Source organism: Dendrobates tinctorius, unplaced genomic scaffold, assembly GCF_039654945.1.
Source record: "Dendrobates tinctorius isolate UK_male_01 unplaced genomic scaffold, ASM3965494v1 ptg000003l, whole genome shotgun sequence".
Lineage (NCBI taxonomy): Eukaryota > Metazoa > Chordata > Amphibia > Anura > Dendrobatidae > Dendrobates > Dendrobates tinctorius.
Window position 1 is genome coordinate 45,719,574 of NW_027361671.1, and position 14,373 is coordinate 45,733,946.

General features: G+C 45.6%; 1 protein-coding gene across 1 annotated transcript in view; it reads left to right on the forward strand.

Annotated features, from left to right (window-relative positions):
- Positions 1 to 14,373, forward strand: part of MAN2A1 (mannosidase alpha class 2A member 1) — a 195,345-nt gene that overhangs the window by 127,568 nt on the left and 53,404 nt on the right. Inside the window, exons 7-9 of the mRNA XM_073549319.1 lie at positions 3,947 to 4,133; positions 4,242 to 4,419; positions 5,926 to 6,128. Coding sequence (XP_073405420.1) covers positions 3,947 to 4,133; positions 4,242 to 4,419; positions 5,926 to 6,128 — 568 coding nt within the window. The remainder of the gene's footprint in view (positions 1 to 3,946; positions 4,134 to 4,241; positions 4,420 to 5,925; positions 6,129 to 14,373) is intronic.

Below are 14,373 nucleotides of genomic sequence, written 5' to 3' on the forward strand. Positions count from 1 at the left end.
GAGCTAGATGCAGTGGGGGAGGGAGGACAGTGCATGGTATAAGGTGATTGGGAGATAACTTCCTGTCGGATATGGTCAGTTTTTTCTTTGAAATAATTGACCATAATATGCGAGCACACGCCCAAGATGATAATCTTTATTTCTATATATAGCGCTAACACATTCCGCAGCGCTTTACAGTTTGCACACGTTATCACTGTCCCCGATGGGGCTCACAATCTAAATTCCCTCTCAGTATGTCTTTGGAATGTGGGAGGAAACCGGAGTACACAGAGGAAACCCACGCAAACACTGGGAGAGCATACAAACTCCTTGCATTTGTTTGTCCTTGGTGGGATTCGAACCCAGGACTCCACTGAACCCAGAACCACTGAGCCACCATGCTGCCCACCCGATTATGTTCGGGTAAGTCTTTATGCAAGCACGTTCACTCATCACGAATAGTAATGTCACACAAAATAGTTGATAAAATAGACATGTGTGAAATGTATTTTTATGTAAGCGTCACTTTTGAAACATCCATTTTTTGTTAGGAAGTTATAAGGGTTAAAAGTTGATCAGCAATTTCTAACTTTTACAACAAAATTTACAAACTCAATTTTTTTTTAGGAACCATATTATATTTGAATAGACTTTGAGTGGCCTCTATGACAGAGAATACCATAAAGTGACACCATTTTAAAAACAGCACCCCTCAAAATGCTGAAAACCAAATTCAAGAAGTTTATTAACCCTATAGGTTCTTCACAGGAATTAAAGCAATGTGGGAAAAAAATAACTATTTCCCAGAAAAATTTTGCTTTGGCCCCAAATTTGGCATTTTCACAAAGTTAGCAGGGGACAATGGACCATACAATTGGTTGTGAAATTTCTCCTGAGTATGCAAATATCCCATATATGGTGAAAGATTAATATTTGGGCGCACAGTAGGGCTTGGAAAGTAAAAAACACCAGTTGACTTTTGGAGTGCAAAATTGGATGGAAAGATGTCGTGTTTGCAGAGTCCTTAAACTCCCCCACGAGTGACCCCTTTTTGGAAACTATACCCCTCAAGAAATTTATTTAGAGCTTTGATGAACACCTTGAACCCACAGATGCGTCACAGAATTTTATAACATTAAGCCATGAGAATTAAAAAATATATTTTTTTTTTTCCTGCAAAAATGTTATTTCAGCCCCAATTTTTTTTATTTTTACAAGGGTATCGGAACAAAATGGATCATACAATTTGTTTGCTCAATTTCTCCTGAGTAAACAGGTATCCTATATGTGGTTAAAAAAAAAAAAAAAAATCTACTGGCACATTAACTAACAAGAAACATTTAAAGCACTTCAATTTATATATCTAATCTATCATTCCCACTTGGGTTGACTGAGGGATTGAGGGATCACGTTTTGGTTTTTTTTAACATGATGCTCCTTGCCTACTTTGTTATATCCGGTAAATTTGATATTGTTTGATTGCATGGCAGGGTGTAGAAAGGAAGGAGCGCAAATTGATGTATGGAGCACAGTTTTGGATGAAATAAATTGCAGATGCTATGTCACATTTGAAGAACCACTGACATGCCAAAGCAGCAGAAACCCCCAAAAGTGACCCAGTTTTGGAAACTACACCTCTTGCGGAATTCATCTAGGTGATTCACAGAATTGTATAGCATTGTGCTGAGTCAATAAAAAATTACCTTTTTTTGCACTAAAATGTTGCATTGGCCCCAATTTCTTTATTTTCAAACCCGCTAATGGTTGAAATTTCTCCCGAGCATGCCAACACCCCATAAGTGGTCCAAAACTACTTTTGAGGCTCAGTGCGAAGCTCAGAAGGGAAGAAGCGCCAGTTTTGTGTCAGATTTTGCTGGAATGGTTTGTGGGAGCCATGTCACATTGGCAGAGCCCCTGAGGTGCCAGAACAGCTGAATCCCGATAAGTGACCCTATTTTACAAACTACACCCTCCAATTAATCTAGGGGTACAGTGAGCATATTGACACCACATGTGCCTCACAGAATTTTATACTGTGAAAAACTACAATTTTGCAACTAAAATGTTTTAGCACCAAAGTTTTAATATTTATAAGGGCTAATAGGAAGAATGGACCTCCGTTTGTTGTGTAATTTCTCCTCCGTGCACCACATTATGCCCAACTCATGCTTCTGGAGGCATGCAACCATAAATTAAGAAGGCTACAGAAATGCCAAACATGAATGCTAACCATGGTTTAGGCACACTGTGGCTCAGAAGTAATTGAAGGGTTTGGATTTGGGAGCACAGAATTGACAAAATATCTTTTGGAAGGAGCCACTTAATGTTCCGAGAGCCTTTGTGTTAGCAGGAACATGAAAGCCCCCTACATTTTTAACATTTGACAGACCTGAGTGCGGATTTGATTTTTTTTTTTTTTTGTGGATTGAGTTGAAGCTTTTAATTTATATAACATTTTGGATCACATTTATCCTGTACTCTACGCTGAGCACTTGGGGTACCATTACACATAACGATGTCCCAGCGATCCCACCAACGATCCGACGTGGATGGGATCGCTGGGACATTGTTAGCTGATCGCTGGTGTCACACAGACAGCCCCTCCAGCGATCAGGAGCAGTGAACACGCTGGTTACCAATGTAAACATCAGGTTTCTAAGGGCTGCGGGGTCTTAGAAACCCGATGTTTACCCTAGATACCAGGGTGCACTGCAGGCAGGGTGGGAGGTGGAGGCAGAGCGGCGCAGACAGACCGGCGTAGCTCTGCTATCTGCTACTCCGGTCTGTGCGCCGCTCTGCCTCCACCTCCCGCCCTGCCTGCAGTGCACGCTGGTATCTAGGGTAAACATCGGGTTTCTAAGGGCCCTTAGAAACCCGATGTTTACGTTGGTAACCAGCATGCAGCGTCGCTCATCGCTGGTTCCCGCTGCCAAACGCAGCGATGCGCGCTGGCCAGCGGAAGACCAGCGATGAAAAAACGGGCCAGGACGATCCAGCACGATCAGCGATACCCCGCTGGGGGGGGAAGATCGCTGCTGGATGTCACACACAGTGATCTCGCTTGAGAGATCGCTGATGTGTCACAAAATCAGCGATCTCGCCAGCGAGATCGCTGTGTGTAACGGGCCCTTTACATAGACTATTACACAGCTCTTGATATCAAGAGAACTATCAATAGACTATTACATTTTCCAGAAAGTGGGTAGAGTAAAGGGGGTTTTACACATAGCGATATTGCTAGCAATATCGCTAAAGCATCACCGATTTGGTGACGTAGCAGCGATATTGCTATGTGTGATACTTGCCTCCGACCGTCTCCCCCGCTGACTGTCGTTGATCGCGCAGCTCCATTTCTCGTCGGGCGCTTCCTGTGGCGCCGACTAGCGACGTGTGGAGGCGGGCGGAAGGACGTCAGGATCGCCGTGTCTGAAAGGTAAGTATCGTCCGCTGTATCGCTGCTGCATCGCTGTGAGATCTGCCTGTGTGGCAGCTCACTAGCGATCATTTAGCGATGCACCAGCGATCCTGACCGGGTCGTATCATGGTCGGGATCGCTGGTGCATCGCTAAATGTAAAGGGGCCTTATGTCTGCTCAACCAAAGACCAAGAAGTGAACGATTAGATTCATAAAGAGATTTATTTGCGCACATAGTGTGATCATCCAGGCTTATCTAGGACTCCTGCCGTAGCTATATAGAGCTGTAATTTAATCATCTGCCCTAATTTGACTGCCTCACCCTATACAGCAAAGCCTCTTGTTTGTGCTTTTGAGTCAATTGTACAAAGCTGGATTATTTCTTGATTTGCCTGTTTGCAATTGCTTCTAAAGTATTTGTATACTTTCAGTTTGGCTTCTTTATAGTAGTGTTAGGGGTCAAGTCAGGGTTTAAGTACCAAACTATTGCTTAATTGTATTATGCTTTTGTTATGCTGCCCTTATTTTATACATGTATTTTAATTCTAGATTTAGGAGGCAGCACCAACATTTTGTGCCACATGATGCCTTTCTACAGCTATGATATTCCTCATACTTGTGGTCCAGACCCAAAGATCTGCTGTCAGTTTGATTTTAAGCGTCTACCTGGAGGTAGAATTAATTGTCCTTGGAGAGTGCCGCCCGAGCCTATTCACGAAGGCAATGTTGAACATAGGTATTATATTTTTACAGTATATGTATTTCTTTGTGTATTACATATTTCTACATTTTTTTTGCTATATTCCCAAGTCTTTATCCATGTTTTTACTGGATTTCATTACAGAGCCTGGATGCTTTTAGATCAGTACAGAAAGAAGTCAAAGCTCTTCCGTACTAAAGTGCTCTTAGTCCCACTGGGTGATGATTTTCGCTACAGTGACAGCTCTGAGTGGGATCAGCAATACCAGAACTATCAAAAGTTGTTTGATTACATGAACTCTCACCCTGAGCTCCATGTTAAGGTAGGTTTTAGAATTTTAGTTTCAAATCCTGGATTTCCTGGAGGACTGATGGCAATTTTCCCTTTACATTTAGTAGCATCCAGTGTGTGCTCATGCTCACTTAGGAATAGATTGAGAATATATTTTCTCTACTCCAGCAGCTGCTGCATTTTCTAACAGAATTCTAGTAGACTGAAGCCTGGATCACAATATGGTGGAAGTAATATTTCAGCTTGAGTGCTATATAATCAATGTTGTGTACAGGGTTTCCTCAGGTTTCAATATTTTTCACGACCAGCTTTACTTTCTGACCCCTGCTCCAACGCCGACTCTCCGCTTCTGCTCCCAGAGATTGTTTACAACCTGCATTGGTGATGTCATGACTATAGTGCACATGACCGCTGCAGCCAATCACTGGGCTCTGAAGTCTGTAGCAGCCGGCGAGGGGGTCAGTAAGTAAAGCTCTTTTTACTAGTAGGATGTAAAAAAAATAATGGAAAGCCTATGTTCATGTTAACATTTGGTGTAAGTAATTCCAGTTTCAAGCACAGTGCTACAATCTGTTAGGGCAAATGAATTTTTAAACACCAGGGCATTCTCAATCTGCTGTTCATTTTGTGCGCAGTGTACAGGACTCTGAGGCTGTGTGCACACGATGCGGATATCCTGCGGATCCGCAGCGGATTTTACCGTGCAGAAACGTTGCATATCCGCATTGTGATGTACAGTACCATTAAGGCTGAGTGCAGACGGACTTTTTGGCCCTGCGGATTTTTCCACGCAGAATGGAAGAAATCCGCTGGTCAAATGGCCTGCATTTTTCCTGCGGTTTTCTTGTGGTTTTTGTGCGGTTTTCCACTGCGGATTTGGAGACAGGGGAGGTGGAAAACCGCACAAAAGAAGTAACATGTTGCAGATTTTGTACCGCAGGAAAACCGCGCGGAAAAATCTGCAGCATTTGCACAGCGTTTTTTTTTCATTGCTTTTAATGGTACGGTACATCACAATGCGGATATGCAACGTTTCTGTGCGGTAAAATCCGCTGCGGATCTGCGCAGCGCAGCCTAGCCTAAAAGCAATGAAAAAAAAAAACGCTGTGCAGACGCTGCGGATTTCTTCCATTGTGCGCGGAAAAATCCGCAGGGCTAAAAAGTCCGTCTGCACTCAGCCTAAAGAAGCTTATGTCTTTTACACATGACTCTACAGCTCCTGCACCTTTCCCTCACCTTTCTATCTAAAGACTTGCTTTACTCAGATTCCCTATTTGCTTATTTTTCTGCTATCTTCATTATTTTGGGCCTATAATTTATGAAGTTATTCAACTTATTTATTCTATAATTTTATATATATTTCATTGTAGAGCCTTCAAAAGGTGTCCAAATGTCAGATTTTACCCGAATTTATGAGAATAATAATTTCTGTCCTGACAAAATTAAAGTTGGGATATTCTAGTAAGAATGGGTTTATAGTGCTTTTACAACTTTTTATAATTTTTATAAATTCCTTATTTATATTTAACTTTTTTAGGCAAAATTTGGCACCCTGTCAGATTTTTTTGGAGCTCTGAGAAGAACGAGCAATATTGATGAGTCCAGCAGCCCATCATTCTTCCCAGTTGTAAGTGGTGATTTCTTCACATACGCAGACAGGGATGATCACTATTGGAGTGGGTATTTTACCTCACGGCCTTTCTATAAACGTATAGAACGAGTCATGCAGTCTCATTTAAGGCAAGTCTTTTATTATACAATCGATTCATATATTTTACTTTACATTACATTTTTTCTGTGGTTTGGTATTGATCTGAATTCAAGAAAATCCAATGCATTTTTTTTTATTTATTTTTTTTTTATAAATGGGTGTGAATTTTAGGCATGATTACATGGAGTTCCTTGATGTAGATTTTGGACCTATGGTACTCCCAAATCAAAGGACAAACAACTTATAATAATTTGCCTATTGACTTCAATGAGAAAGAAAGTCTATACAATGCACATGGAAATTTTTATTTTTTCTGGCGAAAACTTCATGTCAGTTTTTCATGTATTTGTAGCACTGAAAATTTTGGCAAATTTACACTTATAAAATTTTGTTACAAAAACATATCTGTATAACTGAAACTGCCTACAGCTTAGTGAGCCATCAATATTTAACATAAACTATCTGATGCTGGGCTTTGAGATGTCATTATTATCGGGCACCTGAGGAAGCTGGTTATGGGGAAACATGTCAAGGCGATTTAGAGGCAAGGGATATGGCATCACATAGATAAGTACCTTTCCATTTTCCCTATTTGTACCTGCCAACAGTATTTATTCCCAAAGGTTTTGCCCTATGTAATGTTAGGGTAACCCTAGGGATACCCGGGGACAGTCGTCAAGGAGCGGGGCGCCACTGTCATCATTATAGGGTGCCAACCTCTGCAGTCAGGAAGGTATGGATATAGTAGCAATAGCAATAATGTACCTAATAAATCTTATAAATCGGAGCCATATTAAAGCCAACAAAAAGGTAATTGGCACAAAATGTCACTCCAAACAATATATCAAACAATACGACAAGGAAGTTTTAAGGTAAAAAACCAGTTAAACTTTATTTCACTCTTCAACCTCAACAAACACAATTTAAAAAGGCTGACAAACCAGTAGCCAAATACTTGGTGACACAAAAATATGTAGTAATGTCAGTTAAATAATAGCTCTATTAAGGACTGAGGCACCTGCAGGAAGGGTATATATATTCTTTTTATACATATGTCATTACAGATATTCTGATCTTCATGCACGGCATATGTATGGTCTTTATTACCTGTCACCTGAGTAGCAGGGATCTTCATGTCCTATACTCCCTTTATGAATTTATTAATTCTGTTGTGTGTGAAGACTGTTCGAGACATAATTCCATGTCAATCATCTGTATACTATTGGGCATGGAATTATAAAAAAAAAAATCCTGCAGCACATGCTGTGGTAACAGGACACCTGGCCAGCTTCGGACAAAGGGTTTCACACCCCCACTGGCTGGCTGGTATGCAAACTTCTACAGGAAAGCCCCTGTGGATCCAAGCCATGTGGCCTGAGGTCTTGAGGTCCTGTTGCATTTAGCGATGCACCAGCGATCCCGACAATGATACGAGCCGGTCAGGATCGCTGGTGCATTGCTAAATGGTCGCTAGTGAGCTGCCAAAGAGGCAGATCTCTCCAGCGATGCAGCAGCGGTCGTCACTTACCTGTCACACGCAGCAAGAGTGACGTCTTCCGCCCGAGTTCATGGAGTCGCTCGTCGGCGTCAGCAGGAAGCCGACGACAAGAAATGGACCATACCGTTCTCGCGCGATCAGCGATATCCAGCGGGGAGCCGGGTCGGAGGTAAGTGTCACATGTAGCGAGATCGCTACCGATATCGCTGTTGCGTCACCAAATCGGTGACTCTTTAGCGAAATCGCTAGCGATCTCGCTATGTGTGAAGGTGGCTTTAGTTCAGCCAGGTAGGAATTCATAAAGGAGTTATGGAAATACTATATGTCCTAGCTGTACGTTGTGTATATTTCCGAGATCCCCACAAGAGGGCACTCTCTTGCCTGGGTCTTGAGTCATAGAACAGCAACTAGCAGCTAGGTAGCAAAATTGTGTTTTAGTCTCTATGAGTAGGAGGGGCCCAGTTGGATCCCATAGCATCAGAACAGTTTTGATCTTTCATGGGAGATTTTCTCTCTCACCCATGACAGCACCACGGAGAGAGGGGGTCCACCCATCAAGGACAGGAACCTACAGATAAAAAGGAGGCACCTCTCCTCCGCCCTCAGTTGGGTTCCTGTCCTTGACGGGTGACCCGTGGAACCAAGCAGCGGCAGCAGCTTACCGGATAAGAAGAGGTAGTCTAGGGCCATCCTGTTCGCAGGCTGACAGCGGGGAGGCCCCTGTCGTGGCGGGGTCGGTACCTGAAGCCGCCACTACTGTAGCCGAGGGGCTGTACAGGGTGAGCAGGTGGGACAGGACCGAGCCGCTGCTCCGGATAGGATAATGGGGCTGGGGGATGCCGGTACACGCGCGAGCAACGCCGTGGTACTAAGGTGTACCATGATGGCGCTGCCCCGGAAATGAACCAACAACTTCCGGGTCCCCGCGGTCGGCACTCCCCGGGGCACAGCGGTGCAGGCTGGGAAGAGGAGGTGATGTCACGGCCGGGAAATTCAAAGAGAGACGCCTGGAGCTGCTCCATGCTGGAAGCGTCCTGTGAGCATGGAGAACAGCGACCAGCCCAAGCAGCAGCACAGGCAACACCACCATCGCCGACAAAAAGACAAGGACGGACGCGTGGGCCGGTCCAGCAGCCACTCCACGCAGCGCAGCAAATCAACTTCGAGGAGCAAGTCACCTTCCTTGGATCAATCCGTGAGAGATCTGAATCCGCCTCCCGAACCGGTACCTGCAACCGCGCATACGGGATAAGAGAGCTACGTGAATGTTCCACATTGTAATAGACTTCATCCCTTATTAGGGAAAGAAGAAAGAAAAAACAAAGAACAGGGAATGCCCCACCTGTAAAAACGCGCTACCAGCTTCCTGGGATAAAAAACTCTGCGACTCCTGCGTACAGGAGGTTCTCTGTGAGGAAACCCCGGATTACGCCTCAGATCAGTAATCCGTTCGGAGTTTCCGAGCTCCCTTTAATCCCTAAAACAAAAAGGGAGGGGGAAAAAGAGGGACACAGTAGTAGGCTCCCAGTCAGAGGCCTCAATGTCAGGGGAAATTACCTCCCATACTTAATATACCGACTCGTCATCCTTGGATGAAGAGACAGAGGGTCGTCATTGTTTCCCCCTGGATGAGGTAGATATGTTAGTAAAGGCAGTAAGATCTACCATGGGGGTGGCAGACCCTCGGCCCGATAGATCAGTCCAGGACATAATGTTCGGGGGACTGGGCCAGAAGAGTTGGAGAGTATTCCCTTTAAACGAGAACGTACAGGGCCTGATAAAAAGAATGGGAGAGACCAGATAGGAAAAAATCCACGGTTCCCTCTCTTAAAAGGAAATACCCATTTGACGAGGAAGTATCCACGTCCTGGGACAAAGCCCCCAAGCTAGACGTGGCGGTTGCTAAAGCCTCGAAGAAATTTGCACTCCCTTTGAGGATATGGGTACTCTAAAGGACCCGTTAGATAAAAAAGCTGACACCTTCCTCAAAGGCACTTGGGAGTCAGCAGGAGGAAACCTTAGGCCAGCAATAGGGCAACTTGTACCTCCAGAGCCCGGATGGTATGGGTGGACCGATTAGAGAGGCAAATAAGGGAAGGTACACCCAGAGAGAAGATCCTGGAATCCATTCCAGTCATAAGAGGAGCGGCGGCTTTTTTAGCCGACTCATCAGCTGACTCAGGTTGTCCTCCAAAGCGGCAGCCCTGTCAAACGCAGCCCGTAGAACGCTGTGGCTTAAATGCTGGCCAGGGGACTTACAGACCAAAGGTACTGTCACACTAAGCGATATCGCTAGCAATATCGCTATAAATTGTGACGTTATAGCGATATTGCTAGCGATATCGCTGTGTGAGATACTTACCTACGACCCGCTCCCCCGCTGGTAATCGCTGATCGCGCGAGAACGTCCTGGACTGTTTCTCATCGTCAGCTTCCTGTGGCGATTCCTGTGGAGAGACAAGCGACGAGCGTGGAGCCGGGCGGGAGGACGCAGGATCGCCTAGTGTGACAGGTAAGTAGCAACCCCCGTCCCCAGCGATGTCGCTGGTGAGATCTGCCTGTGTGGCAGCTCACTGGCGACCACATAGCGATGTACCAGCGGTCCTGACTGCGTCATATCGCTGGTCGGGATCGCTGGTACATCGCTAAGTGTGACAGTACCTTAAGATGAAGCTATGCGCCATCCCTTGTGAAGGGAAATTCCTATTCGGTGAAACATTGGATGACCTCCTCCAAAAGGCAGGGGATAAAAATAAGGGATTCCCAAACATGGGTCCTACAGGCTTTAAGAGGTCCTTTCGAAACAAAAAGTTTTTTCAGAGGAGACCCCCGAGAGAGCAAAATGGGACGACAGGCGAAGGGACAGGGGGTTCTTCTTCGGTATCCCGTCCCGAGACAAAAAAACCTCAAAGTGACTGTTTGCCCAGGGTGGGAGGGAGACTAAGTTTTTTTCTACCAGCCTGGAGGAGAATATCGAGCAACCCCTGGTTATTAAATCTGATAGGATCAGGGCTAAGGATAGACTTTCTCTCTCCCCCCTCAAAAATACGTGGTAACCCCACTAAGATCATCGATAACGGAACAAGAAGCCCTCGAAAAAGAGATCTTAAGTCTATTGAACAAAAGAGTCCTCCAGGAGGTTTCCCCCCGGGAGAGAGGCAGAGGATTCTACTCGCCTCTCTTACTAGTAACCAAACCGGACGGTACCTTCCGGACAATAATAAATCTAAAAAAACTGAACGATTATGTCAAAAACGAAAAATTCAAAATGGAGTCGATCAAGTCAACCATCAAAATTCTCTCCCCACATTGCTTCATGATAGTAGTATTAGATCTCAGCGATGCATATTATCATGTCCTCATTCGCAAGGACTCCCGGAAATACCTCAGACTGGCGGGCTCCATAGGAGGCGCGAAGTAAGAGTTCCAATACAGGGCCCTGCCATTTGGAATTTCTGTAGCCCCGCGAGTTTTCACGAAGCTAGTGGCAGAGATGATGGCGCACCTGAGAGAACAAGATATTCTAATAGTCCCATATCTGGATGACTTCTTAATTGCAAGCAACTCGGCCCAAAGATGCCAGGAACAGAGAGAGTGATACTCTACAAAATCTGGGCTGGCTTCTAAACCTAAAAAAACAAGTTCAGGAGTTCCTAGGCCTGACACTGGACTCAAAGGTGTTACCTCTCAGACCACAAAAAAGAAAAGATTGTTCAGGTGGTAGCAAGAGCAATGCAGAACCCTTCCATGACGTTAAGGAAAGCAATGTCCCTGTTAGGGTCCCTCTCTGCCTGTCAGCCAGCGGTCCAGTGGGCACAGATACATACAAGAGATTTCCAATGGGATGTATTTGCCAACCAGTCGGCATTAGGAGGTCACTTGGAGGGTCACGTCACACTAGACTCCAAAACTATTCATTCCCTAGCTTGGTGGGGGAACCGAGACAACCTATCCAAAGGGGTTCCCTGGGTGATAAAAATCACACACGTAATCACCACGGATGCCAGTCCCAAGGGATGGGGAGCACATATGAGCAACAGAGTGGCTCAAGGGGAATGGGGAGCTCAGGAACTAGAAGCCTCCTCGAACCAAAAAGAACTATTAGCAGTACACTATGCCCTAACACACTTCCTGCCGGTACTACTGGGCCATCATGTCCGGATATTTTCGGACAATCGGGTGACGGTGGCCTCTATAAACCACCGGGTCCCGAACACTAATGAATACATCCTCCGAAATATTCACGTTAGCTGAGGAAAACCTACTATCCCTCTCTGCACTACACATATGAGGGGCAGAACACCAGAGAGCGGACTTCCTGAGTCGCTCCCAGCTACATCAAGGGGAGTGGGTTCTAAAACAGTCCATTTTTCTACAGATTGTAAAAATGTGGGGAACCCCGGACATGGATCTGTTTGCTGACTACAGAAACGAGAAAGTGAAAGCTTTGTGTTCCTTAAACCCCAGGGGAAACCCCCGGGCCCTGGATGCATTTATGCTCCCGTGGACACAGGGTCTAATGTATGCCTTTCCGCCGCCCATTCTCATCCCGGCGGTCATAAGGAAAGTCAGAGAAGACGGGGCAAGAATGATACTAATAGCCCCGTTCTGGCCAAAAAGAACCTGGTTCTCCTGGCTGAGAATACTATCAATAACCGACCCCTGGGTTCTACCGGATCTCCCCGACCTTCTCTCCCAAGGTCCCGTGCTACACCCTCGAGCAGTGAACCTCCATTTAACAGCATGGAATTTGAAAGGACACTGCTGAGGGGGAAGGGGTTCTCAGAAAACCTGATCTCCACTGTACAAAAAAGTAGGAAGCCAATAACAACCAGGGCCTACGGGAGAACTTGGAGGAAATTTCTGTCCAGCTCCGGGGCAAGGGTTCAGGATGGAGTTCAGGTTGAAAAAATTCTTGAGTTTCTGCAAAAGGGGCTAGAACAGGCGTTTGGCGACCAGTGCGTTGAAGGTACAGATAGCGGCTCTAGGTGCCCTTTATAACCAAGACGTGGTAGGCAACCCTTGGGTAGCACGGTTCATGAGTGCTGCAGCCAGGTCTAGACCAATAATCACCCAGAAATTACCATCATGGGATCTAAACCTAGTGTTATCTACACTAACGGGGGCCCCATTTGAACCCATCCAGTCGGTACCCCTAAAAATCCTATCATTAAAGACGGTACTTCTAGTGGCCCTAACATCTGCTCGCAGAGTGAGCGATATTCAGGCTTTGTCAGCAATACCCCCGTTCACTAAAACCCTAGATGATAGTCATACTGAAACCTGACCCGGCGTACCTACCCAAGGTGACAACACATTTTTATAGGTCCCAAGAGGTAGTCCTTCCTTCCTTCTGCCCAAACCCTAAGAATAGGGGAGAGGAGAGATTTCACACCCTAGATGTGAAGAGGTGCCTAGTTCGATACTTAGAGGCCACCAAGGAATATAGGAAGGAAGGGTCTCCCTTTGTGTGTTTCCAGGGGCCTCGGAAGGGACTCAAAGCGTCCAAGAGTACCTTAGCAAGGTGGATAAGGGATGCGATTGCCCTGGCGTACTCATCCAATGGGATTACCATCCCGGAGGGTTTAAAAGCTCGCTCTACAAGGGCAATGGCGACCTCATGGGCAGAAAAATCAGAGGTATCGATAGAACAGATCTGTAAGGCGGCCACCTGGTCATCATCTTCGACCTTTTTCAGGCACTATCGACTAGATCTAGCCTCTGCGTCTAATCTAACCTTCGGGAGAAGGGTCCTTCAGGCGGTGGTCCCTCCCTAAGCTACCAATCTCTGAAATTCTCTCCGTGGTGCTGTCATGGGTGAGAGAGAATAGCTTAGTTACTCACCGATAACTGTGTTTCTCGGAACCCATGACAGCACCCGCTAATTCCCCCCCTTCACGTGTGCGGTGAGCACGGTTTAATGTGTGTAGAGTGTTTTTTTGTTAGACACGGTGCTTCTCCATAATATGCAATATTATAACGTTATGTATATACTTTTGTTGTTAACTAACCGGGAGACCGTCTGATGCTCTGTAACAAACTGGGGGTGGAGGAGAGGTGCTGCTTTTTTATATGTAGGTTCCTGTCCTTGATGGGCGGACCCCCTCTCTCCGTGGTGCTGTCATGGGTTCCGGGAAACACCATTATCTGTGAGTAACTAAGCTATTTCTACAAACCTCCAGAGGAAGTGATTTAGTTATAGCCCAGAGGGCAGGAGGGGAGTGACCAGAGGGTTAAATACTTGTGTGAATAATATCCTATTGCTTTTTTCTCTGGGAGGTCGCAAGGACACATTGTTTGAGAAGGCACACATAAAGGGGACCACTAGCCTCCCATGTGGCTGCCCCTCCCCCGCAAGACAGGCCTTTCATCTAATTGGAAACTAATAGTGATGAGCGAGTATACTCGTTGCTCGGGTGGTCTCCCGAGTATTTTGGCGTGATTGGAGATTTAGTTTTCGGCGCCTCAGCTACAAGATTTGCGACTGCTGGACAGCTTGAATACATGTGTGGAATGCCTGTTTGTTATGGAATTCCCACATGTATTCAGTCTGTCTACAAGTCGCAAATCATGCAGCTGAGACTAGGAAAAATAAATCTCAGAGCACGCCAAAATACTTGGAAATCACCCCAGCATGTTCGGGGAGACCCGAGCAACGATGCTACTCGCCCTTCACTAGTAACTAACCGTATGTTCTTCTTATAACTTTTGCACTACCGCTATTGTATTTGTATATTTGACCATTATATATGTATAACCATTGTGTATATATAGTG